The 26,626-nt window shown below is 45.4% G+C and overlaps 2 protein-coding genes across 2 annotated transcripts; one reads left to right on the top strand and one right to left on the bottom strand.

Moving 5' to 3' along the window:
• The first annotated feature begins 511 nt into the window (after positions 1–511).
• ZXDC (ZXD family zinc finger C) lies at positions 512–12,069 on the top strand. Its single transcript, XM_066558094.1, has 10 exons — positions 512–1,562; positions 2,049–2,201; positions 3,091–3,169; positions 3,295–3,425; positions 4,002–4,172; positions 4,734–5,419; positions 6,133–6,217; positions 7,993–8,165; positions 8,952–9,053; positions 9,890–12,069. The coding sequence occupies exons 1-10, from the start codon at positions 512–514 to the stop codon at positions 9,974–9,976; spliced, it is 2,718 nt and encodes a 905-aa protein (XP_066414191.1). The 3' UTR covers positions 9,977–12,069.
• On the bottom strand, positions 11,333–25,437 carry CFAP100 (cilia and flagella associated protein 100). Its single transcript, XM_066558095.1, has 15 exons — positions 25,396–25,437; positions 23,032–23,115; positions 22,543–22,649; positions 21,126–21,315; positions 20,475–20,542; positions 19,654–19,817; positions 19,011–19,091; positions 18,234–18,415; positions 18,015–18,153; positions 17,252–17,300; positions 16,530–16,681; positions 15,685–15,820; positions 15,019–15,221; positions 13,638–13,731; positions 11,333–12,718 (listed from the first exon to the last, which is right to left on the bottom strand). Exons 2-15 carry the CDS (start codon positions 23,051–23,053, stop codon positions 12,650–12,652), a joined length of 1,656 nt encoding a protein of 551 aa, XP_066414192.1. The 5' UTR covers positions 23,054–23,115; positions 25,396–25,437; the 3' UTR covers positions 11,333–12,649.
• Between the last annotated feature and the right edge of the window lie 1,189 nt (positions 25,438–26,626).

Raw genomic sequence — 26,626 nt, forward strand, 5'->3', positions numbered from 1 at the left:
AATATCTCTAATGAGGAGAGAATGGGGAAGAGGGGCTTGTTAATTCTAGAGAGAGGGGATCTCATGAATCCATATATGTATCTCAAAGTTAGCAACGGGATGGTGCCAGAGTCTTTCAGTGGTGCTCAGCAACACGATGAGGAGCAAGGGCCATGAACTAGAACACGAGATGTTTCACCTCCACGAGGAAGAACTTCTATACATTGGGGGTCCCTTAATTCTGGGACTCTCCCTGGCCATTAGCAGGGACACGGGCACACTCCCCAGTCCCTGCGGTGACTCCAGCCGTGCCAGTTGGATGTCGCAGAGCCTCTCCCGCTGTGCCACCCCCCGGCCGGCCCTGCCCCGGGGCAGCCCCACTCCGTCCCGTCCGCCGCTCCGCTCTCCGGGTTTCCCCGGCGCCGCCCGCGCCGCGCCCGCTCCGCGGTTCCGCGCTCCGCGTTTCCGCTGCGGCCCGCGCCGGCCCCGCCCCGCGGCTCCGGTTTCAGGCGCTGCTACAGGGACCCCCAAGATGGAAACGCAGGGGCTGCCGGCCGCGGAGGCGGCCCGGGCCCGGCCCGCCGCGCAACATGGCGGCCCCGCCGCGCCGCCGCCGCCCGGCTGGGACCCGCCGCCCGCCGCCGCCTCCTCCGCCGGCAGCACCCCCGCGCCGGGCCTCTACGTGAGCTTCCCGGTGCTGCTGCTGGAGGAGAAGCCGGAGACCGGCGCCAGCCCGGCGCCCAGCGCGCCGCCGGCGGGGCCCGCGCCCGACAGCGATGGGCTCTTGCTCGTCTTCAACGTGGTGCGCGGCGCGGCCGAGCCTGGCGCGGGCGGCGGCGAAGCGGGGCGAGCCCAGCCCGGCCCGCCGCCCGCCGAGCCGCCGGAGGAGGCCCCCGACTCGGCCCCGCCGCCGCAGCCGCCGCCGCCTCCTCCCCCGCCGCCGGCACCGCTGCCCCCCGCGGGCGGCGATGGCGGCGATGGCGGCGATGGCGGCGGGGCGGAGGACGGCGCCTTCTCGGGGACCATCACCATCAACAACCAGAGCCTGCTGGTGCGCATCGAGAACGGCGTCCTGACGCTGGGGCCCGGCGCCGAGCAGCCCGCGGGCGCCGCGCCCCCCGCCGCCGCCAGCCCCGCCGAGCCGCCGGGCGGGCCGCGGCCGCGCTCGCCGCCGGCCTTCGCCTGCCCGGAGCCGCGCTGCGGAGAGGCCTTTCCCCGCAAGCAGCAGCTGCGGCTGCACCGGCTCTCGGCGCACGGCGGCGGCGAGGACGGGCGGGGCGGAGCGGCGCGGCCCTTCGGCTGCCCCGTGCCGGGCTGCGCCTGGTCCTTCGCCACGGCCTACAAGCTGCGGCGGCACCTGCACTCGCACGACAAGCTGCGGCCGTTCGCCTGCGCGGCGCCCGGCTGCACCAAGCGCTTCACCACCGTGTACAACCTGCGGGCGCACAGCCGCGCCCACGAGCAGGAGGCGGCGCACAAGTGCGAGGCGTGCGGGCAGCGCTTCCCCAGCGCCGCCCGCCTCGCCGCCCACCGCCGCCGCAGCCACCTGGAGCCCGAGCGGCCCTTCCGCTGCGACTTCCCCGGTAAGCCGCCTCCGGGGCTGGGCTCCCTTCCCTCCCCTTCCACAAACTGGGATCATCCCTGCCCTGAGGCCCTGCGGCGCTCGGCTCACTTCTTCTGTTTCCCCTTCGTGGTACCCCAGAATGTCAAGGAAGGTTCTCCTCCAAACCACCTCGGTTACCAAAGGAAAAGTTTGGGAGCTGGAGGGTGCTGTGCCTTTCCTCCTGTGACTTTGTGCTGGTGCAGTGAAACACCGCAAGACACGGCACCAGCGTTCAGTGCGCCTTAAACCAGGCTGTATCTGATTGCCCACCTTGGCAAAACAGTTGTAATTCCTGGGAATAATGTGTAGGATCTCACTGTTTGTTTTTTTTTTTTCCGTTTCCCTCGATGCAATATGCTGAAAAACGATCCTGAAAGTACCTCGCTAAAAGCTGGGAGGGAGAAAAGAGAGCAGTTTTGTGACTGAGTTTTGCCAAGCAGATGTGCTATTTCCCTTTTCTCCCCAGGCTGTGAGCGAACGTTTATCACAGTGAGTGCATTATTCTCCCACAATCGAGCCCACTTCAGAGAGCAAGAGCAGTTCTCCTGCTCATTCCCTGGCTGTAACAAGCAGTATGACAAGGCCTGCCGACTGAAAATCCACATGAGGAGTCACACAGGTATTCACAGGGATGATTTGTACATGGGGAAGTACATGGAGCATAGTATGTGGAAAGTGGACTGCAGTGTGCTGGAAAAACTGAAAGGAAGGGTGACATTAGTTATTTGGAGTCAGGGAAAGCATTTGATTCTTGGCCTTCTGGGGGTAGGAGCCCACTGAATCAAGTTGTCATATGCAAAGTAGTAAAGCACATATGCAAAGCTGTGGCTTTTGTCATTGTGTGTTCTGTCCAGAAAAAGCTATCCCAGCTCTATTCCCAAGTTCATAGATGTCCAAAACATTGCATAAATTTTACTCTTGATATGAACAAACAGCTGAAAAACTCTCAGAGCATGTGGAATGTATGTACTAAGGTTTGGAACAGCAAGAAGATAAATTTCAGCATGCAAGCATGCCTGACTTGCAAGGACCTCTGCAAAACTGAAATACAGCCTTGTCATATTACTGGTGTGCCCTCTCTTTTCCTGGTTTCATGGTTTTACAGTTCTGAGGTTTTTTCAAGTGTCACTTGAAGTTCATAGGTGTGATGGAAACCAAATCACATACTTCACAGTCTTGTAATCAAGACACAGTGGCAGATCATGAAAACAGGAAAAAACAGTTCAGTTGTGTTTCTGTTTGAGTGATGCTGTTACTGACTATTGAAGCACCTTCAGGATCTGAGGGGAATTGATAAATACTTGTGCTCTCTGAAGCAACAGCATGGAGTTAAAGAAAGCCCAGATTGTAGAAGGGGGAAGGGACATCATAGTACTCTGCAGTGTATTGCAGGAGGGGCTGGTTGAGTTGTCTTGTCTTAAATTAATTCAACTTAAGCAGGTTTTAATATTTTCTAGTAGCAGTATGTGTTTTGTCTTAGATTATTAATGTAACATCTTTTATTCAAGGTGAAAGACCTTTTATCTGTGACTTTGAAGGCTGTGGCTGGTCTTTTACCAGTATGTCCAAGCTTCTGAGGCATAAAAGGTAAAGGAAGCTTTTTCTGTTTATGCTGTCCTAAGCTACTGGTTGTTACCTTGTCTTTGTTTCTCTTCCAGTAGCTAAGCAGTAGTGGATTTAATCATGCCAATGAGAATTTCCTTCCCTTGTAGGAAACATGAAGATGACAGGAGATTCATGTGCCCAGTGGAAGGCTGTGGGAAGTCCTTCACAAGAGCAGAACACTTGAAAGGCCACAGTATAACTCACCTTGGTACAAAGCCATTTGAGTGTCCAGTAGAAGGTATTGCTCCACTCTCATATGTGTTTCCTGGTAACTGGTGTGTATTTTTGTCTAAAGGTTATGTGTGCATGGTACAGGACTGGAACAATTAAGAGTGAGTCTTCTAGCAGGGTTTGAAGAGGTAAAATTAAACAGACATCGTGAACAAGTGATCATTCCCAGAGTTAGGAATTACAGAGCAAACTGTTTCATACTGTAGCTTGACCACCCTCACCACTTCAGTGGGACTCCCCAAGCAAAGGTTTTTGGGTGTGATCTGGATTATTCAGCTCTGCTGGATTTTTTTCTCCCTTTTATGGTGTTTCCAGCAGTTGTCATGAAAAATTTCAGATGCCATGGTGTGAAAAGGTTGTGCTTTACATTGAATTTCTGAAGAGTTTCATGTTGTCAGAAACAGGTTGTTAAACTGTCCTACCCTTTGACAGGCTTACTTTCTTGTGGTTCCTCTGAGTGTATGCACAGCTGCTGCAAAATAGCAAGTAGAGGATATTTTAATTTGTTAAGACATTAAATATGAATATTAAATTGAAACTTCATTAAATTTGAAACTTCAAAGCCTTATATATTTTCTTGCAGGCTGTTGTGCAAAATTTTCAGCACGAAGTAGTTTGTATATTCACTCCAAAAAACATCTGCAGGATGTGGACTCGTTAAAGTCGCGGTGCCCCGTTTCCAGCTGTAATAAACTGTTCACTTCCAAACACAGCATGAAAACCCACATGGTCAAGCAGCATAACTTCAGCCCAGGTAAAGAGTTTGTCTCTGGCTATCACAGGGTGCAGTGGAAAAATTAAGTGCTTTATTAAGGAAAATGTGTAATTTACTGATGTTGAAATCTGAGTTCCATTGATATGAATGACAGAATCTTTTCTGAGACTGAAATCGGTTTCACGCTCCTCTAAAATTCAGTGGGATCTCTGAGTATCAGAAAGTGATACTTGAGGATGACCTCTGAAATTGTGAGAAATTGCAGCATTTTTCAATGAAGCGGAGCTTGTCCTTTTCAATGCCATCTGTAAAATATGAATAAGGACTAAAAATATTTCTCTTTTCACCCCTTTCACTCCTCTACAATTAATACTTAGCCTGCACTGCATTAGTGTTATTTTTTGGCAAGTGCTATTATAAGCACACTTCTCAGTAAAAGAATGAACTTATTTTGGTAGGCTGCCTTTCCCTAAATCTGCTTTCAGGGAAGGTGGGAAGTATTTTAGTAGGCTAAGAATATAGAATTTTATAGAATTTTAAGCTTCCTTTTCTTCCTGCTGTCTGTAGAAGCTCTCTTATAACCAAACCCTTCTCTCTCAGATCTCCTAACTCAGCTGGAAGCAACCTGCTCCCTCACCCCCAGCAGTGAGCTCACTAGTCCAGGACAGAGTGATCTCAGCAACATGGACCTCGTCTCCCTGTTTTCCAACGTGTCCAGTAACAATTCTGGAATTGCAGCGGACATGGCGCTGGTGAACTCTGGAATCGTCACCATCGATGTGGCCTCGGTGGGCTCGACGCTGGGGGGGAGCCTGCCTGTCAGTAACAGCTCCCTAAGCCAGGCAGTTGATCCCTTGATCCTGGTGGCCAGCAGTGACATGCCCCAGAGCCTGGACAGTTCTCTCCTGCTGGGAACCAATGCAACGGTTCTACAGCAAAGCACTTTAAATTTGGATGATGTACAGACTGTCAATGCCGAAGCCTTGGGTTCGCTGGCGTCTCTGTCAGTGAGGAATCCCAGTCAGGATGTGCACGGGCTGACATGCAGCAATAATTTAACAATGGACACAGCCACTTTGACTCCTTCCAGCAGCCTCGGCAGCACCAACGTGCCTGAGTTACTGACACCTGTTAAAGCTGAACGGAATTTGCTCCCCAGCTCAGATGTGGTTGGTCAGCAGGAGGGCAGCAAAGTCGTGACACAGTTTGTGTTCTCCAACCCCCCAGGGAGTTACAGTGCACAGAAGGAAATGGATCTTGGTGCAGTGACTGGCAGCTCGTTTTTGGTATGGAGCAACTGTATTCACTTCACCCCCAGATGAGACAGCCTGTCTTTGGGGGTATCCCTGGCTGCTCACACCTTATTGGGAGACCTTTCAGATTTTGCAGATCGTGCATTTTGTCTCTCTTCTGATGAAAGATGTAGAATGATGTATTGAGTAGTGTGTTTTCACAGGTAGATTCAGTGTGGTGACAAGTTCTAAGAAATACTGAAATTCTGGTGGGGACAGTTCAGGAAGAACCTTTCAAAATAAGCAGCTGCCCATCTGAAATGGAATTTGCAAGACCACCCAAGAATAAGTGTTACACGTGTTACTTGTTCATTTCATTCCAGGGAAAGATTTGGGCTGTAACAGGAACTGCAGCATATTCATTCCAGTCTGCATTCCTCTTTTAAGTACTTTTCCCTTTCTGTTTTCACTGTGTTATTGCAGACTTAACTTTTTGTTCGTGTTATGAAGTACATGTTTACACTCTTAAAATCTGAACACTTACAAATGTGGAGCTAACAATTTCTTGTGTGGAACTCCAGATATTGAGTAGATACAGGGAATTTATTGAAATTCTAATCAGAAGATCAGGGGAAACTAGAATTCAGTGTTTGCAGCATAGAAAATAAGTGCATCTGAGAACTCATTAGTGTGTGTTTTCATTTTCTTGTTTTGCTCTTAATTCCAAAAACCTTGCATCTCTGGGCTTTTTTTTTTCCTTTAACTAGGAGAGCAGTGGGTCTGCGAGAACAGACTACAGAGCCATTCAGCTGGCCAAGAAAAAGAAACAAAAAGGGAATGGCAGCAGCACAGGTGAGAAGCCATTAGTTCTGTTACATTTACTGAATAAAAATATTTAGTAATTTTGGTAGTGCAGTGGGAGCAGGTTTCTGAGTAACATTCTTAAATGTCCTGTCCTGTTTATTGATAGTTAAAATAATTATGCATGTGGTGTACCATTTGTTACTGAGGATAATCACATTCTGTGGAATATCAGATCCACAGGAAGTTTACAAAGAAAGCTGTGCCCTATGTTTCATGATTATTAACAAGACACTAGCTGTCCATCTCTTCATCTGCTTCTTAGTAAAACTAAAAATTATGTTACTGTGCTTTCTGTTTATGCTTCTGGTCTTATTTAGGGGGTTCTTTACTCAGTATAGACAATGGAAATTTCACCTAGATTTTGCTTTTGTGTTTCACTTAGTAACAGTGAAGGAATTTATTTTTTGATTATCTAGATATACTCAAACCTCTCTCTTGTACTTCAGCCTTGTAGAGCATTCTTGTTCAGGGTGAGTTTAGGTCATGATTCCAGATGTGTCCTCTTAGTTTCACTCAGAGCCATTAGATGTGAATAATAACCATTCATTTGTCAGATCAGATGTGGTCCATGGTTCCCTGGACTTGCATGAGCTCAGGTGTTTGAGTTGTGTCTCCCTTTGGAGCTGGGGTAGGATATTATAGATTTATGATATATCAAAATCATATACATAGAGTGAGTTTAGTGCTGCCTTGCTGTGTCTTAAACCTCCCTCCTCTGAAAATCAAGGCAAAAGTTTTTGAGGCAAGACTAGTTCTGATTTGAGTACTGTTTTGTTTGTGTGTTTGTCAAATGCATATGTGCATACATTCTGTCTGGTTCAGCAAATCATCTCATGGAAGGAGAATTGCTTTATGAAACTAGTTCTAAGGGGCCTTATATTATTAAACACATGCAGGTATCATCAAACATGTCTTTTGGACATTAGTTTAAAAAATACGATTGCACTTTGCATGACTCCTTAGATAACCTCAGAAAATTGCTGTTTCTGTTCCTGTTCAAGACTCCCAATAGTCCATTTTTCACCAGCTGTTGCCTTAATGGTATGCTGTGCTTCTCAAAGAGGTCTAGAGAGTCTTGTATTTCTGATTGGTTTAACTAGATTGAGTGAATGCTGTAGAGGGAAGTTCAGGGTTTAAATATAGGTTATCCAAGCCCTTCATTTATTACAGATTTTTTTTTTAATCCAAAGAAAAACCTGAACTGACAGGACTGTATTCTTATATTTGTTTTGATTAGGATTTTGGTTTTCAGCTTGTGATATAGCAGCTGGTTCATCCTGCTTTAAACTGAAAAGAAGCTTAAGGTTGTGATAGTTGTACTTGTGTAGCCTGTTCTACCTAGTAGTCCTTGAAATCTTCCTGTAAATAATGATCTTCACTATGCTTTTTTTACAGTTTAGAAAAATCATGTGCATGACTTCTCAGGAAATGAGTTGCAGAATGAAAAATAGAAAATGCAATCCTACCTCCTAATTCCTTTCTATAACACCACGAATATGCTGATATTTCTCTGCTACCCCAGGGGAAGGCCCTAAGCTTAGCAGTTTGTGATTTTTCAATGGTGTTCAGGTATAAAGGTGCTCAGTCAGCAGCTGGAGTTCACCAGCTGAGTGCTTTCTGCCTTTTAGCAGTTGTCACATGTCCTTGATTTTATTGCACTGCTGTGGGCATTTGCTGCGTGCTCTAAACAGCTGCAAAAAGTTGAAAAATACTAGTAGAAAACTTTAGCAAATTCATCTAAATATTGAAATTGCTTTTTTTAGGGGCATCTGGTTCTGGTCAGAGGAAAAACAAGGGTGATAAAGTAAGCCCAACCAACTTTTCTTCCTCTACTCCTGGCAGTCGACTGGGTGGTAACATAGTTCTGCCAAATGGAGGGCTGACAATAAGGGACCCTGCCACTGGAGCCCAGTATGTGCAAATTCAGCTTCTTCAGGTAAGGGCTGAGGAGAAGAAAACATGCTCAGCTTCTCTGTTATCCAGAGCTGCATTTATGGAAGAATTTGAGTGTTTGTGAACTCAGGTCCTACTGCCCCTGGATGGAGTCTTGAGCTCTGCAGTATTCTTACATTATTCCACCTCTTATTTATAAAGTAAATGAGATGGACATGAAAGTGATCCTGCAAAAAGAAGTTCCAGCCTAAACTGTTATTTCTCTTATCTGTTGAAATAAAGCTTAAAATTTAAAAAACCCAAAACAACCTAATAATTGGTGGGGGCTGATTAGTGGTGCATGGCAGGTAATAGGTTTTTTGCCAGGTGCAGCTGTGTAGTATTCAGAGAAAGGGTCCTTTCTCTGTTCCTTCTCCTTCATTGCTAACAGCTCTGTTGTGGAGAGACCTATGGGCTGAGTTCTCCGTTGATCTGTTTTTTGATGGGTGTACACATTTGTAACTTTCCTGTTAAGTATCAGGTTCATGAAAACATGTGAAACTTGTTGCATGTTTCTGTGTTGTTAGATGTGTTGAAAGAAGAACCCTTCCTTCCTCTTCAGATCTTGCCAGTGTTCCAAGTTGATGAGGACAGGATAATAGGTCGTCCACTGAGCTAGGTTCAGATTTAAGTTGTAGTTAGGCCCAGCTCCACAAAGATGTGGAAAGCTTACTGGTCCAGTGCAGTGACTTTAACAGATATTTTAAGATTGTGAGACTGAGTGAAATTTGCCATATTGTGCTGAGCTACCTGGGGGTTGTGTAACTTGGTCATGTTTCTGCATTCTCAGGATGATTCCCCAGGAGAGGGAGATCTTCCCTTTCAGCTGAGCTCTCAGTCTTCCTCGTCACATTCTCAGCTTACAGTGGATTTACCTGTTTACATACTTCAGGTACAGCATGTCAAGCCACTGGGTTTTATTGCCTTGCTTGAATGTAAAGACAGTTTACTGTGAGCACTCTCATGTTCTGCCTGATGAAAATATCTTGTTTCCCACTGGGAGTTGAATTCCATTCACAAGGAATAGTAAGCAGAGAGCTGCACTGCACAGTGTATCTTGTGTCTGTTGTCAACCTTTGGCACATCAGAAGTAGTTGGTTTTTTTTCCCTTTGTTACTGAGTAATAAATAACTAAATGTTACTTTTTTTTCTGAAATGCCCCACCCTTGTTTTCCTGATCCCATCCTGCAGATACTAGGTGGGTCAAGAAAGAGGATCAGATTTGGAATGTTGCAGGCTACAGAAAGGTGGGGTGGGAACTGGGCAATAGAATCTTGAACCTAGATTTTGGAGTGGTGCCCTTATGGGAGTGTCAGTTAAGTTTAAAGCCTGCTTAGGAACCTCATTTTTTATAAACTCTGCAATGTACCTATTCCTGCCAAGTGGGTTTCTCCTGGATAGAAAATAAATCTTTTTTGTTGAGAAGGGTCACTTTCCTCAAAACCTATAAGTATGAGAGAAGTGGGATTGAGTGGGACATGGTAGAGAGTTAAAGGAGGAAAAAATTATTTTAAATCTATTTCCATTAGTAATGCTTATCTGAAGTGTTCCATAGAAAAACTGTGGCAACACTGTTTGGGTGGATCCCAGAAGTGAAGAGCTATGGGTTTCCTCTGAGCCATTCCAGGCATTTCTCTGGTGTTGAATAAGTGTCAAGATAATCTTGCTGATAAGCACTGAAACCATCTAGAGGTGAAAGTAGTTCATGCTGTCTGTTTGCTTTAACAGGAACCACACAATTCCACCGAAGATGATGCAGGTTCTGATAACTCTCAGTTCACTGGAAGCACAATAAATTTACAGGATCTGGAATGACGATTAATAAGAGCAGTTACTTGAAAACAAATGGGGCAATCATGACAGAGTGAGATTACTGTGTGGGTCTTTTTCCAAGGAAAATACGAAAAGTAGGAGAGCTGAAGTATCGTTGCACTCTTTGTGATTTGCTTAAGACAGTTGCAGCTGAAAGATTTTCTTTAAAAATGTAAATCCCACTTGATGTGCCTGTGTAAGATACCCTGTCTGCCTGGTGGTTGGGAGGCTGAGGCAGACTGCTGTACAGTGTTGTTTCAGGGAGAAGTACTTTATTACACTTCAAACTGAGGTAATATTTACTGTTTTCACAGGAAAGCAAGTATTCTACAGCTAACAAATGCAAATTTATAATCCTGCCTGCGACAGTTAAAACTTTCCTTCCATTGGTCTCCTCCTGAAGCCAGTGGCATCAAGGAATTAAGAGCTAAATTTTGCAAGTGTTTTCCACACACAAAGAAAAGAATTGTTTCGGCCTCTATGTTTGGCAGAATACCAGAATAAAGTGTCACATGTAACAGAATTAACGTTCTATGCCATGAAAATGAGATGCTCTAAAATCTTTGTTTTAGAAAGCTAGATTCTAAATGTTAACTTAGCTGTGAATCAGTTTGTAGCTCATGTTGAGTTTCTCCCTTTCCTTGCTCCTGCATCCCAAATACTTTGCTGAATTCTTCCAGCAAAACTTGAAAAAGAAAACTGCAATAGAACTGTACTCACTGTAAGTGATTTGCTAAGAGTCCAACAGCATCTGAGAGAGGTTTGTTTTATCTTTGTGTTCCCTTTTTTGGGAGGAATGTTGACCGTCATGTAAATTTAAGCACCTTGATTTTTATCTCATCTATAAACCGCTGCCAAGTTACCTGTGAACTGGTCACTACCTTTTTATTTAGGGTTGTTTGGTGTTTTTGTTTTGTTAATTGAACACTGTTAACACGTGTTCTTTATTGCTATCCCAGAGTGTCAGATGCACCTGGAGCTGGTTTACAAAATATGCAGTTGTCAGAGTATTTTATGAGGGGGAAAGAGTTGTTACCCAGGAAGATTTGCCCCTGAAAATCTGCAGTTTCTCTTGGGGGTGGGGGGAAGAGGTTGTATGTACTCTACTTACCTGGATTGCAGACACCTAAATAAGTATAGGGTTGTATAGGGGAAAAAAACCACCTTTGGTTACGTTTTAAGGTAGTAATTTAATTGTTTCCTATGGTGATGTTCTGAATGCCTGTAAAAGTATGTATAGGAGTTTGATAAAAGACTGTTTGTACTTTTTTTTATTCTCAGTGAGGTGTGTGTATGCACGTATGTGTATTTTCTTTTTTTTTTACAAAATAAGATATGTCACAGAGGAGAACGTTGTGATCTTTTTAATCTTGCACATATTTATTTATTTTACAGTTATACTGATGTTAAATTCACATGAGGTCGTTCAGAAATGCTTTTACTTCCTGTGCCTTTTGAACTATGTATGTGTCCATATAAATGCTTTTTTGATTGCAGACTTGGGGAGGAAAAAAAGCATACAGGTTACAGTGAACTTCAGCTCCTGATTTGTAGGCAGTATTATATCTCTGGTTGAACCAGCTTTATTTTTCTATCTTTAGCCTAACTGAGCATTGAGGTCTCTCTGTTCCTCTCACTCTGAGTTTACAGCTTACATCCAGGGAAAGTCTGAACCCTCTCAGGCTGGGTTTTCAAACCAGTTGGTAGCTGAGATCTCCTGGTGGCTGTGGCTGCAGCACAGAGTCCCCTCCTGAGAGGTGGAAGGATTGAGGAGGAATTGTGCTGAGGGGTCACTGTGCTCTCCCTGGAAGCTGAGACACCTCGAGCTCCCAATGCCTGCATTGTTCTGTTCTCAAGGACCATACCAGTTTGTAATCCATTAAAATGGCCAAGGAACACTCCATCTTTTTATGGGACTTGCAACCAAATCTTTCTACTTCTGAAAATGTACCTCACTCAGCTTTGTAAGTGAATGTAAAGTGCTAACCTCTTGAGGGCAGAAACTTGGATCACTTGGCTAGGGCTCCATTGCTGGCAATGGATACCTGAAGAACTGCTGGTGCAAAAGGGTTAATAAAGCTTTTTTTTTATGGTCACTTTGTCACTGGGTATTGTTCTTTGCATGGATGCATCTGACACAAAGCTAATTACTGGCAGCTTGATTTCTGCAGAGAGCTTGTGGTTTTCCTTCAGTTGTGTATTCTTCACCATAGTGGGGTAGAGTCTATAAAGGCTTTGGATTGGAGCATAGTCCTCTGTTTTTATAGTCTTTCAGAAGACCTGTGATGTTCATAAATGTCTGTGAGGTACCTGCCTTGGCTGTGCCTTAACAAAGATTGTCACCTAGGACTGCCATAGATCTCACTGCTCAGGTTTGTACAGAGAGTGCTATTGGCATCAAAAACTGAATGAGAAACTGGTGCTTAGCAGGAGCTTGAGAAGCAAAATGAGAGATTTTTTATTTATTTTCTTAGGCAAAATACCAAAGGAGGGGAAAAGGGGTTGTAAACTTTTCCTGGAATCTTAGGGCAGGAGAAGGAAATTTCATGGGACAGTTAAGTTCAGCTGAGCAAAGACTGACAGATTGTAGCACTAGAAAAGACTTCTAGAACAGCATCAGCCCTGTAAGCTGTGGTTAAGGCTGTGCCATCAGGAGAAATAATACAATTGTTCTTCTTATCTATTTCCTTGGCTGTTCTCCTTCCTGGCAGATGGGTTGGAAGGCAAGGCCATTTTCTTGTAGTTCTGCAGAGGAGGAAGAAGCACTGCATCAGTGGTAGGAGTCTGAGCAGGCAGCTGAAGCTGCTCAGTGCTGCCAGCCTGGGAGGGGCTGTGCCCTTGCCCTGTGCCCAGGCAGGCTGCAGGGTGTCTGCTGAGTGAGCTTGCTGTACTGGGAGGTGACTGTGAAGCACCTGAAGGCTGTGTGTGTGCTCCTGCTTCAGCTTCTGCAACTCACTGCTGTACCTACAACTGCTTTCTGACTAAAGCCTCATTAGTCCTGTGCCAGGAAGAGGATGGGAAGTTGGAAATCCAAAGAAATTTTCTCTTGGCTAAAGGAGCAGGAACTCGTGGCCCCTGCTCTCAAGTCACCTGTGCTGTCACTGTGACAGAACCAGGGTCTCCTGGTGGCTGTGTTGCCCTGGGGAAGGTGCAGCAGCAGCCATGGCAGGAGCTCTGCGTGAGCCTCTGAAAGGGCCAGAGCTGAGTTTGGGAGGATGTGGAACATGTCAGAAAAGGTGTGGTTTGATGTGGCTGAGCTGATCCAGGGCCTTGCTGCTGTTATCAGGAGTGTCCTGCTGCTGCCCAGCTCTTCATTTGCCAATTTTCATGCTTGATTTAATACAACCAAGTTAATGAATTGAAATGAGCTTACTGAGAGCTGGCAAGTAGTGGAGGGGGTCATGTGGTTGAGAGAAGGATGATGGAAGGACACTGAGCTGGAATCATGTGCACTATGGCTGACTTCCCAGCAGTGGATTAAGTTACATCACTCCTGTCAATTGGGTAAATCCTGCAAACCACACCTGGCTGTCGGTGCCACCCCCACACAGCTGTGGAGGCCCCTTAAAAATACTTTTCCCTTGAACATTTGATATTCAGGTAGCCCCAGCTTCTCCAAAATGAGCTGTTGAGGTGGGGTGTTTCCACAGACCCCTGCACTTACCTTTTTTTCTTCAGGTGCCTGTGATCTTTCCATGTCCCTTTTTAATCCTTCATCCTGCTGCTGCCTTGCTTGTTTCTGCTTTTCCTCTCTGAGCCTTTTGAAGAGAGGGAATAAAGGCTGGGTTAAATGCAGCTTGCAGCTGCACCAGCTGTGCTTTTGACACACAGCATCAACATCTAACATAACATCTTACATCACACCTTCCATCTAACCATTGGAGCACAGAGGTTGGGGCACACCTGCTGGAGCTGGTGGCTGTGAAGGGTAAGAGGGAAGCACTGCCTGCAGCTGGTCCTATTCTTTCTGGAGTGATGGGATGAAAATGAAGTGCTGGAACAGGAATGGGCTCAAGCTTTGGAGCACTGGTGTAGAGAAACTGCAGTCTTAACCATGTAAACTCGAGGAAAATGTTTAATGCTCTTAGTAGGGTTTGTTGTGTTTTGGTTTTGTTGGTGTTGTTTTTGTTTTGGTTGTTTTTGGGGTTTTGGGGGGTGATTTTTTGTTTTGGGGTATTTTGGGTTTTAAAAAAATTTTTACTGTTATTTGGTATCTTTCTTTAATTATTCTCCTCCATCCCCAGCATAGAATAAATGTTTTTCATACTTATTTTGCAGTTTAAGAGTGCAAACCTATTCACAGAACATCAGGAAGAAGCACCATACCTTTTCTACTACACAGCTGAATAACAATGCAGAGAAAAAGAATAAGCAGAACCAAAATGTCACTGTCTGGCTTTAAAGCCTCATGTTAATCTGTCTGATCCACATGAGGATGGCCAGATGCAGTCAGTTCAGTTATCTTCTTTGTTATTTGTGAGGTGAAATTTTGTGTAACTGGGTCTACAGTAATGTGTCTTATCTTGGTACTTACACTGACTGTTAATTGCTACTATTTAATCTAGTAATACAAATTAAACTTAAAAGTTTTGTAGAAGAAACATTTCAAAGCTGGAGTTGTTGACAAATGCCCTTATGTACATATTAAAGTCTAACAAAATATCAGGGCAAGGCAGACTGTGTTAACTTGAGGTTTAATTTTCTATTTATTCAGTTTAAATTTTGTTACTGTAATTTGTTTTCTTAAAATGATGATTCTCATAATCTGGTATTGTTTGTGGGTTTAGTGTTTTCTTTTTTATTCTTCTAGATTTTTCTACTGTACTTTGCAGGTCTTTTCTAATGTAGCTGTGGGCTGCAGTTCACTGATGAAGAGATGCAAGTACTGTGAATGTAGAACCCTTACAGAAGTAAAATTGGATGGATTGCTTTATTGGAATTTCACATAGCTGCTACAGTTTTTTTTTTTTTTTCGGGTTGATTTGGCTCTTTCAGCTGTCAACACTTAAAATAGAGATGTTTTCCAGAAGAAGGTCTTGTCTTACCTTGCCCTCTGTTCCTTTCTTATGTCTTTCACAGCCTTTTCTATCTTTGCTGGTGGGATTCTCTCCACGCTGTCCAGTAAATCATTGAGCTGTTTTTCTATGACCTTTAACATCTCTACTGTTGGCAGGTTTGCCTCATTGTCTCCAGTGCACTGGAAATAGACTTCCTGCACCTTCTTGTTCAGGCTTGTGAGCATTTTGTCCTGGAGGTGACAGGAGATGCGGTGAGTGCCACACTGAGTTCTGCCAAGTGGACCCATAATATCCCTCCAAAACCAAAGGAAATCTGTGAGGGAAACACTTGAATCCCCTCAATAAGACTCAGTTGCTTGTGTCCTGATTGGCCAAGGGCAATGGCAGGAACAGATGGCTGAACTGAGCCATTCTCCTGTTGGTCTCACCTTCCCAGCCTGGCTGTGACCTGGGTCAGGTGGCAGCTGTGTCTGGGAGCCCTGCTCCCACCTGGCAGCAGCTGCATGGAGCAGACAGGTTTGCCCCAGTTGGCTGCCTCAGCAATGCCCCAAACCAGCCTTTCCATTGCTGGCAAACAGCACTGATCCCTCCTCAGAGCACCCCTATGTGCTCTGCTGCCAGGATGGGTGTGGCTGGGGGAGAGCAACCACTTGTGCACATGGGAACCCCCCTGGCCTGGATCCCAGAGTGTACCTGGTCATCACCTTCGTGTTCTCCAGAGGAAAAGAGCTGAACTTTGAGCTTCAGCTCGGCTACTTTCTCTTCTTCCTTGGCCACGGAGGCCCGGAGCGTGTTTACCTGCTCTTTCAGCGCTGCCAGCTCCTTCTCCCTAGAGGGCAGAGAGAGGAGGCGTTTGGGAAGGGCAGCTCTGGAACACACGGCTCTGCTCTCCGCAGCCTGGGCTGGTCCCTCTGCTGCCGGCAGATGGAGGTAACACTTCAGCCTTTCCTGGGAACTTGCACCCACAGCCCTGAAAACACGGGGAACTTCGGGGTTTTTTAATGGAAAAGCAGTGACTGTGCTGGTGTGGGGGAGGGAGAAATTGCACCGCTAAACATTCGGGATTTTTTGGTAAGTCAAAGGAGGATCCAGATTACCTTTAAAACTTCCACAAGGAGATAAAATACATTTTAAATGGGAATATATAGATCTACCTGCCATTGACACTGTAGATTACAATGACACTTGGGTTCCCTGCTGCCTTCCTGTAGGAAGGTTTTGCACTGAGTCAGCATTGGTGCTGCTCTGGATCATTCCAGGAACTGCCTTATTTCTTTCTTTGGCCTTCCTTTGTGAGAATTACGCTAACATTGACTCCAGGATGCTCAATGCATCATTCCCTAGCATGTGCCTTGAGGACTAAGGAATTAGTTCCAAGCTCAAGTCTTTCCTCCTAAATTAAGCATGTATGGGACACTTTCCTAGGAGCTCACAAGGAAGACCCTGCTGTGTGAGCAGCCTTATGTGTGTCTGACAGTGAGGTGTCTGTGGGGACAGAGGGGTCACTTATGTCTGGAGGCTGGGCCACAGGCACTTACATGCTTTCACGTGTGCTGATGAAAGTCTGTTGGACCTTGTTCCAACTCTCTGCAATATCCTGGGAGTTCAGGACAAAGGATAAGTTCTCATCCAGCATCTCCATGAAAGTATTAAGCAATTGTTCAGGATCAGTGAAGTAGAGCTCAGGCTCCTAGAGAGGAAAACACGTGTGATGAGTCTTTTCCCTCCTTTAGATTCTGATCCACTGAACAATGTGGAGGTTGGTCTGCACCAGCCCTGGCTATTCAAATGTTCTTCCATCTAGAGAGGTCCATGTGCAAACACACATGGACATCCTTCCTGCTCTGTGTGTATCTGTACTCTGCCTCAACAGCTCACCCCCAAAACAAATTGCATTTTGGGGGGTAAAAGGTATTGCAAACATCTGTGAGTGGGAAAACTTCCATTTCAGACATAAGCCAGTAACTGCATTAATTGAAAAATCTTTCATTTTGTGATGTCATATCTCACAGGAGGATGGCAAGCTTAGAGATGATGGTAGGGTTTTGGAAACTGAAGGAGGAAAGTTAAACTAAGGTATTTATAATATGTGTCACCAAAGTGAACATTCAGGAATGTATAAATATGCATTTATAATTTGTAACTACAGTAACTCCTCAAAACTGTAACTAATGGTTAGAAGGTGAGGGAAATTAGTAATAATTGGTAAGTGACACAGGACAAACAGAAAATACAAATTTTTCAACATAAGACTTCTGACCTCATCTTCGTCCGAGCTGATTTCACTCTCTGCCTCCTCCAGTGAACTTCTGAAAAAGCATTTTGTGTGTTAGGCCCTTAGAGAAATGACAGCTCAGAGGGGATCTCATTAGTGACATAGGAACATTGTTCTTGTTCACTGTCCCTGTTTACTCCTCTGCACGTTCCCACCTTTGCCTCCTGTGGGATATTTAGGAGTCAGTAGGGTCTAGGGACCACACAAACAAACAGCACAGGAGCTACTTCTGTCCATGATCAAACTGCCTTTTGTGCTGCCCTGGGCTGTGCTGGCCATGGGGCTGGAATGACACATGAACCTGAGCTGAGGGTGTTGATCCAAATGCCTTTAAACTCACTGGGAGTGAGTGTAACTCACTCATTTGTTTAATGCTTCTTCCTCTACACAAGAGATGGAAGAGGGGGAAGTGATTCTTTGCTGCTGTTGGCAGCTCAGTCTGCTCATCACTTTCACTTGTACCTGCGCCATGAAGGGTTAAAAACCTCTGTTTGCACTGTCTTGGTGACAGCCCCACTTGGGGCAGGCTCTCAGCAGAGGATCTGAGGATGGAGCTCACTTGGAGCAGGCACGTGGGTACTGACTTGCACACCTGACAGCTTTCTGTGGTCTCTGAGTTTGTTGCAATGAGCCCCAGATCTTGGAATGCCCAGCCAGGATCAGCAGTAGGATTCCCCTGTCCTGGTTCCCAGTCAGCTGAGTGCTCTTTTCAATCCTTAATCCTTTGTTTGCATCATCTGGTACTTACAGGTCTCTTGATAGAAGAGGCTTCAGGAAGTGTTTAAGCTGTGGCCTGACATCACGTGCCCTGAAATCCAAACTCTCTGAGAACAGCAGGGAACTCGGAATATCCGTGAAAGTGACACTGTGGCCACTGGGACCCTGCTCTGGAGACAAGAGGAGGTGCCCACTTAGAGCCAGGGGCTGTCCCAGGCAGCAGCAGCAGCAGCTCTCAGCTGGCACTCACCCTGCTCTGCAGTGGAGGGACGTGAAGCACTTCCTTCATGAACTCTGGGTTCCCTTTCCTTATCCTTTTCTTTTTTGTGCCTTTTTCTGTGCTCCTCCTGCCACTCTTTTGGAGATAGCTGGTAGAGGATGTCCCTGTACATCTTGTACTCCTGCAGGGTGTCCTCAAATCTGGAGATGTCACTGGGGTGAGAGAAGTGGACAAAGGTTGTTAGCAGGGATGGAAGCTTCTGTTTGAACAGGTTTTTCTCACTCTTGATATTCAGTTTCATCCAGAGAAGGGGAGAGAGGGCACATTTTTTCATGGATATGCAAAGGCAAAAGGGAACCTGTGCTCTTTGTGGTTTCTCATGTGGAAACTGAGAATCAGTCATATTCCCTGGTCATATCTCTTGCTATGGAACTGAGCTTGTTAATTTTTGAATTTTTACTTGAAAAGGAATGAGAAGTTTTTCCAGCTCAACTCATAATGGTAATTATACTTTTTTTTTTTGTCTTTCCTTAGCTCCCCATTAAAATGCATTGCTTAGTTTTGTTTGGATTTTAATCTGATGCTAGGCATTTAATTTTGGGGTTGGAATATATATACATTTAAAAAAATGTAATTAGAGAACTAGATTAGTTGTTTTGGAAACAAAGCCAGCATCTGGAAAACAAAAGCCAAAACATTTTGATCTTAAAATGGAACATTTTTAGAAGTTTATCCCTTTCAAGGACTGTGAAGCTGTAGCACTGTAGGGGCTGTTGAAGGTGAGGCAGGAGTAATGAGCAATCTTACCTTTGGATTTTCTTTATTTCAGTTGTGAGTCCCTGGATCTCTGTTATTTTCTTTGTCTTTGCTGAGGTTTCTCTTTTGGCTCTGGGAAAGGATGCACAAACAAGCCATTAAACAATTTAGTAGTGAGAAGTGAATTGAGGTGCCTATGAAACAGTGAAAAAGATGTGATATGAGCCCTAGAAATCTGTGTTATAGAAATATCCCAGGACATGCTTGGCTCTGCCTGAAGACCCTCTTGTCCTTGGCAAAGTCCCAAAGTTCAGGCCTCCCTCATCTGGCTGCTGCTGAGCATCTGCTGTGCCCTTGTGATACCTGCAAAGGGCCAAAGTGCTCAATTTGCTTCACTGAAGGGCTGGGCAGAGGTATCTCCCTCCAGTAAAGGGTGTTGTGAGGAGAATGGAAGTGGTGGAGCCACCAGCAGGTTCCTTGCTGCCCCCAGAGCAAGGGCTTTTGCAATGAGGGTATTCCCTGGATGTTGTTCTCCTTCCTCTCTTTTATTGAATGTGGGGAGAGAAAGGTGCCACCAGCACTGTAGCTCTGGGAAACTCAGAGTGGTCAGCCAAAACCCTGCAGGGAGGTCAAGCAGCAGATTCCTGTGCCCAGAATGAAGCAGCACAGTGGTGGTTCCCTCAGTGCTCCTTACTTTCTCAGTGCTTCAACAGAGTTATTGTGGTTCTCCTTCAGGAAGGCATCAAACATGGCAGCGTCCTTCTCCATCCTTCTCTCAGCCTTTTCCAGCTTTCTTTCCTCATCCTTTGTTATGCTCTCCATCTTTTCAATCTCCCCTCTCTTTACTGCAATGGTGTGCTGAAATGAGCCCCAAAGGCAACACAGTCACATCAGCTGGGTGGTTTTAAAGGTACATTGGTTTAGCTTTCCAAAATTCCCTGATAGTTGAGGGCAGAGAGGGAAAGGATTTCAAACTTAGGTGTGTGACTTAGTGCAAGCCAGGTACATGGAGGCCAGGAGTTATTTCAGAAGGAACATAGCAAATAAGCAGTGAATCTAAAGACAGAATTCAGAAGTCCCAGCACTGCATTAACTCCTGGCTGACAAAGATTGATTCAGTTGTGTTACAGCTCAATAACAGAGATGACTAATGGGAATGTTTGAGCACAGTTACTCCATTCCCTCGTGTTGAGTTCAGAGCGGCTCCCAGCCACATGTACAGGACAGCAGGAGCCAAAGATCAGGGTGGCTGTGCATCTCACAAATGGGATGCTTCCATGGTGGCTACTGAATGATGGGAATGACCTACATTCCTTTTTTTCTTGGCTGGGAATTACTGGGCTACAGATTCTGAGTGGCTGTAAGGCAGGACTTGGACAGCCAGTTCATGAGCTCTGATGTGTGCCACCTTGGAAAGATCTCCAGGCATTGATCTTGGGAGAATAAACATCAAAACAAAGCAACACAGGGAAGAGTAAATAATGAACAGAAAGTAACGTGCTGAAAGCCATGTACCTCAAGAAAAAAGATCTGTTTTCTGTCCTGTAGGTAGCCATGGAAGGTCTCCCTGTCGAATTTATAATCTGAAATCAGAATATAAAGTTGCTTAGACTAGAGAGGGGGAAATATGGCCAAGGCAAAACACAATGAATATGTAGGCTGCCATGAGCATGGATCTGGCATGCTCAGAGTCAGCACTACTAATTATTGTATTATAGTTATAACCTTGTTTAGCATCAGTTTCATATGGATTTTCATGGAGTAAAACCAGGGAGAATGGAGTGGACAATCTGGTCCTTGTCCTCTAGACACTAATGACAAATCTACTCATGTCAGAGGCAGAAAATCTAGGCCTGTATCCATTAAAATCCAACTTTATGTTGGCTTAGTAGAAAGGTTTCCACCACACAAGGTCCTGCAACCCCTCAGCTGGCTGCCCCTCATTGCTGCAGGGCTGGTGGAGCCCAGTGAGGGGCTCTGAATGCAAATACCTGAGCTGGAGATGGCTCAGCCACACAGGGCTGGCGAGACCCAGCACAGAACTGTGTGCATGGCCTCCCCAGAGTCAGCCAGAGCCAGCTGCTCTGCCCACCCCCTCTTTGGCCTTTGCTCTAGGCTGTTACCCAGCTGAGCAGCCCCACTGCAAAGACAGTGCCCGTTCTCCACCTTTTTTCATGGCTAACTTCCGTGAAAGCATCTCCTGAAGATATTTCAGTCTCTCTTCACATGTCGCCTCTTTTCTGCTCTCCTCTTCTTCCTCCCTTTTCAAAGCTTTCCTCAACCCACTTTTTGCCTTCATTTTAGTGGAGTAAGTAGTTTTCTCATGGACTTTCAGAGTCTTCCTCTTTTCACGTTCCTGTAAGAAGTCAAATATGTGACTGTTTGATCCTGTGCTTTGTTTGCTGTGTTTTTTAAAGACATGAGTAAATTATTGACAGCCTGGAAATTTGCAGTGGTGATACCCTGCTGATGCATATTTGCCTAGTTTATCTGGCTAATCCCAATAATATTCTCTCTTGAAGCAACTGAAACACTAAATTCCTTAGCACTTGTTGTCATTATTTTGTTGATTTGTATTCTGCATCCATCCACCAGCTGTGCCAGTTTGTATCCACTCAGTGTCCTCATTTTTCCTTCTTGGGTTATTGCTGTGAGCAAATGGAAATTTTCTGAGATTCATCCTTGGAGTCCCCTGGTTAAAGGGGGACAGTCCACACTTAAACCAACTTAGTCCAGCTTCTACAAGGACATTTAAACCATTAAGTTCAGATTGAGAAGATCTATTCAAACCCAGTTCAGAACCTTCTGGAGGGTAAAAGGTGTTCCTGCTCAGTGCTTTCACATGGACTGAAGTGTAATTCAGTGCTGTCTGCCCAGTTTGGGCCTGCTTTATGGTGAGGATATCACTCAGCAGACATCCTTAGTGCACTGCTTCCTAAGCTCTTCCCCATAATTGTCTAGCACCCTTCAACCCAAGCAAACACCAGACTGTGTCAGTCCCCAGTGTGAGGTGAGGAGGCCTTGCTTTAGACCTCCTGCTTCCTTTCACACTATGCCAGGCTGTGCAACAGTCAGTCAAGACCTCCCAGAAATCACAGAATCCCAGAAAGGTTTGGGTTGGAATCTTTGGGATCATTTAGTTCCAATGCCCTGCCATGAACAGGAGCACCCCACTAGACAAGGTTGCTCAAAACCTCATCCAACCTGGCCTGGAACACTTCCAGGGATGGGACAGCCCTAATATCCTTGAGCAACCTGTGCCAGTGTCACCACCCTCACAGTAAAGAATTCCTTCCTAACATCTAATCTAAATCTTTCCTCTCTTAGTTTAATCCTCTCCCCCTTGTTCTATCACTATCTGCTTGTGTAAAAAGTTGCTCTTTTGTTATAAGAACCTTTTGAGTATTGGAAGATCTCAATCAGGTCTTCCTAGAGCATTCTTTTCTCCAGGCTGAACATCCTCAGCTTTCCCATGAAGAGGTCTTTGATCTCTCATGTGCTAAAAATTTTGGTATTCTGTTGGGTAGGTGCCTGCCTTAGTAATTGCTTATTATACAGTTTAGCCTAAAGCATGTGTACATACCTCCTGAGCCTTCTTAATTTCCTTGTCTCTCATTGAGAAAAGTTCAGTATCTGTTGGGACCTTAAATGGATTTTTCATTGGGTTTTTTTCATCCTCTTTTGTGCTTTCTGTGAAAAACAAACAAACAAAAAAACCAAACCAAACAGAAAAAAACCCAGGATGAGGATGTAGAAGATGTGAAGCTGAATATCTGGACCCAGTGCAAAGGGAGTGGGATGTGCTGTGCCACACCTGGAGTGTGGGCAGATGTCCAACAATGCTGGATCAAGAGCAGGGTGCTGGATAGGGCTTCTGGGAAGCCAGTGACAAAACTGAGACCTCTGTATGGTTTATGTCACTTGGCCATATCTGATGATCAACAACAGCATTTCAGACAGGGATTTTTCTGTCTGTAACTGCTTTACCCATTTCTTCTGTTTTAGGGCAGAAGAACTTTGGGTCTCTCCTCTGAGCTGACAAGGAAACATTGCTGGAGCATTGTGGCCTTACCTGACACAAGGTGGGTTTCCATTTCAAGTTTGGAAGAGAGACTTCTAGATGTTGATGCTGTATGTCAGGATGGTGTCTTTGACCCTGGCCCAAAGAAAATCATAAATCAGTCAGCTGGGATCTGCCAGTAATTGATGTGATAAGTTTTACAGCAGTGACAGGCCTAGGAACTTTCTGTATCTTAACCACTGAGCCTTTAGTGTCTGTAGCAATTAACAAAAAGCTCCATTAATCTGGAAAACACATATGCTCTGACCTCCAGAAGGAGATGTTCATCGCTGCCTTGTGTGAAAGCTGTATAAAACACAGTCCTCCTTACACATAAACTGATGGGAAAGCAACAACAAAACAAATTTGGAGACAGCAAGCAACCCAAGTCCCTTGTCTCTTTTTCCACCCAGTCACCAGTTTTGATCCACACCCATGCTTTTTCATCCTCCTGTCACTAGTTCACAAGCTACATTTTTACTCACTAAAGCTCTTCCCAGTAATTGCTTCAGCATTGTGGGTTTCTTGCAATAAGCATGAATGATTGTTGGACAGCACAGACACACTTTACAGAACTCTGTTGCCTTTCATTTTAGGTTGGCAAACTGTTGAAGGTTATTTTTTTGTTTCTCTGACTCTGGTCTTTTTGTAGTTTTTGCAATGGATCCTAAGGGACAAGCCATAGTGGGAATGATCTCACTTACAAAGAACAGATAGAGCATTGTTAAAGCTGTCCTTTAATCACCAAAGGCAGCAAGCTGGGCTTAGTGAGGTATTAGTTCTGTTGATGCAATTCTGCTGCTGGCACCATTCCTGACCTGCACTGCTCTAAGATGCTGTAGAAAATATCCTCTTCTGCTTGCTCTAGTTTTAGGGCTATTTTAGAGCTCCAGTTTTTGCTCTGAAGAGCCTCCAGTTTTTATGTATTTTGAGCTAAACTCATCTGGCCTAATTTCCATGTCTGTCCTTGGTGCTTTGTGTATTTCCTGCAGCTGCCCAATTAGTACCTTATTCTTTGGAGGTGTCAAACTTTCACTGCTGATGAGACACAGAGGCTGAGGTAGAATTTAGGCTTTTGAATATATCCCAAGTATTTTCTCTCTCCTTTTCAGCTCTTGAAGTACATTTTACCAAGAACCTCCTTGACTGTTACTTGGAGTTCAAACCTCTCTGACTTTTGCTTAATATAAGGGGATATTTTTCTCTAGGGTCTCTCATCTACGTCCTGGAACAACATCAGCCCTGCTGCTGATGTGAGTTTTGGAGAAAGCCCCACCAGGGCAGGGGTGGGCAGGCAGTCAAATGCCTAAATACAGTTTACTGTATTACTGAAGCTCACAGAGCAGTTGCAGCAAACACCTGGAGCTTCAGCCCTCAGTGCACACCTTGATTTCTGTAATCTAAAGCCTTTATCACAAGAATTTTCTTGTTCCTGTGCTTGATTTAAATTCCTCCTGCAGGTAATGAGTCTGAAAAGCAGGACTAGACAGTGGCATGTGGAAAATAATTGTCAGTGCAACCCTCAGAGATAAAAAGTGCTTTATAATAGAATTTTAGCTAAGTATAGGAAATGTATCTATGATTAACTTATAAATGTTCATTTTATTAAGATATTTTTTGTTTGAGGTTGCTGGTTTTTTTTATAGGTTGTTTGCACAGCACTTTGGAAACAATGCCAGAAGCTACAGAAGCTCTAGCTCTGCTAATTTATAATTATTAAGCTCAATAATGCAAATTAAAAAAGCTTCATTGCTAGAATAATTTGGCATATATTTTACTGCCTCTGACATTATATTCCAGTAGCTGTGTACCAGTAGCACGTGAATCAGTAGATAAGGCATTGAGGGTTTTAAATCACTGAAACCTTTATTCAGTGCTTTTCCCTAGCATCAGGCTGCTGAGTAAAACAACTTAAAAAAAAAGCCAAAAAACCCCAAACCAACAAAACAAAACCCCCACCAAACAAAACAAAAAGCCAAAGTAACTACGCAGACAGATCTGAAAACCAGTGCAATAAATCCATCAGCCATGCTCCCAGAGCAGAGGGTGTCACACATCTGTCCCTAGCAGAGTTCTCTGCACACCCTCCTTGCCCGCTGTTCCGCGGTGTCTCACACAGAGGTGTCACCCAAGGGTGTCCCTGTCACCCTGGGGTGTCACCCAGAGGTGTCCCTGTCACCCAGAGGTGTCCCTCTCACCCAGGGGTGTCTCTCTCACCCAGCAGTGTCAGCCAGGGGTGTCCCTGTCACCCAGGGGTGTCCCTGTCACCCAGCTGTGTCCCTGTCACCCAGTGGTGTCCCTCTCACCCAGCGATGTCTCTCCCACCCAGGGGTGTCACCCTGGGCTGTCCCTGTCACCCAGGGCTGTCTCTCTCACCCAGCGCTGTCCCCTGCTCGGCCCGGGCTGTGGCGCTCGGAGCGGGGCCGGGGCAGCGCAGCCGCCGCTGTTTGCGCTGCCATGGAAACGCGCGCTCCCGGAGCTCGGTGCGCGGGCACGGGAGCGCGCACGGCACCGCGGGGCTCGGCTCGGCTCGGTCCGGTCCCCGGTTTGGGGGATCCAGGGACAGCTCCCCGCAGCCCGGCTCCCCCAGGCCCGTCCAGCCCCGGCGGGGTGCGGGGTGCGGGATGCGGGGTGCGGGGTGCGGGGTGCGGGGTGCGGGGTGCGGGCGGGTGTCCCTGCGGGCGCTCTCTGGGGTTCCCATGCGGGTCTGAATCTCCCTCTAAAAGGGAGAAAACTGCTCTGCTGAGAGAGGTCTCCCTGCCTGGCTGGGTTCTCTGTTCTTTATTTCATTCCCCCTTATTTCAGGCCTGGGAATTGGGTATTTAACCCAAGCAGAGCAGAGGGTTGAGGAAATGGGAGCTGGGGTTCCTGTCTGTGGAATGAGTGTAATTTTTCCTAATCTCTGCCTTGGTCTGTCTTTTTGCAATGTGTGAAGAGCCACAGTTTGGAGAGTATGGGATGGGTGAGCAAACTGCCATTTACTGAAAGCTGCCCAAGTAAAAAGCGCTATAGAACCCCCAGCACCACTTCTGAAATACCATATAATTCTATAGAGGGTTTGACAAAATATTAGTTGGTAAAAAGCAATGTTTAAGGATCTTTTCCTCTATGTTTAAGGATCTTTTCCTCTATATTTTCATAGAGGAAAAGGTCCTTAAATCCCCTTATTTAACCTTTCCTGTTTCTGAGAAGACCACATTGGTTCCAAATGGATCGTGTTCCTCTTTAGATCCTTTAGAATCTCTATCAATACAATTTCAGTTCTCAGAAATAGCAGTTTCTTTCATTTACTGATAGATTTCCAAGCAGCTTTCTCTGTCTGAATAACTCATGCAATAAATAGCCTGAATTTCTGTAAGTGCAAACTCCCATTTGATTGTTAGAATTCTTTTCTATAATTGCTGATTATCAAGAGACTGGATTCAGGCAACAGAAGAAAAATGCTTGTACAGAAAGAAATTTTTTCTGCACATGAATGCTTTGATTTCTAGCAGTGATGCAGAAAACCATAGTGCTATCTTTAGTATATTTTGAGATATTTTCCAAAGGCATTGAGGAGTATGTATAAAAAATGACATTACAGAATAATTTCTATTACAAAAAAAAA

The sequence above is a fragment of the Molothrus aeneus genome, chromosome 12, assembly GCF_037042795.1.
Source record: "Molothrus aeneus isolate 106 chromosome 12, BPBGC_Maene_1.0, whole genome shotgun sequence".
Taxonomy (NCBI): domain Eukaryota; kingdom Metazoa; phylum Chordata; class Aves; order Passeriformes; family Icteridae; genus Molothrus; species Molothrus aeneus.

Bases quoted from the DNA above. Each gene is read 5' to 3' on its own strand.
- ZXDC (XM_066558094.1), top strand. From the start codon at position 512: ATGGAAACGCAGGGGCTGCCGGCCGCGGAGGCGGCCCGGGCCCGGCCC. The intron at 3,426-4,001 runs GTATTGCTCCAC...ATTTTCTTGCAG, and splicing joins ATTTGAGTGTCCAGTAGAAG to GCTGTTGTGCAAAATTTTCA. The intron at 8,166-8,951 runs GTAAGGGCTGAG...CTGCATTCTCAG, and splicing joins TGCAAATTCAGCTTCTTCAG to GATGATTCCCCAGGAGAGGG.
- CFAP100 (XM_066558095.1), bottom strand. From the start codon at position 23,053: ATGGAAACCCACCTTGTGTCAG. The intron at 19,818-20,474 runs GTACATGGCTTT...GGCTCATTTCAG, and splicing joins AACAGATCTTTTTTCTTGAG to CACACCATTGCAGTAAAGAG. The intron at 15,222-15,684 runs GTACACTCTGGG...TGTCACCTCCAG, and splicing joins AACACGAAGGTGATGACCAG to GACAAAATGCTCACAAGCCT.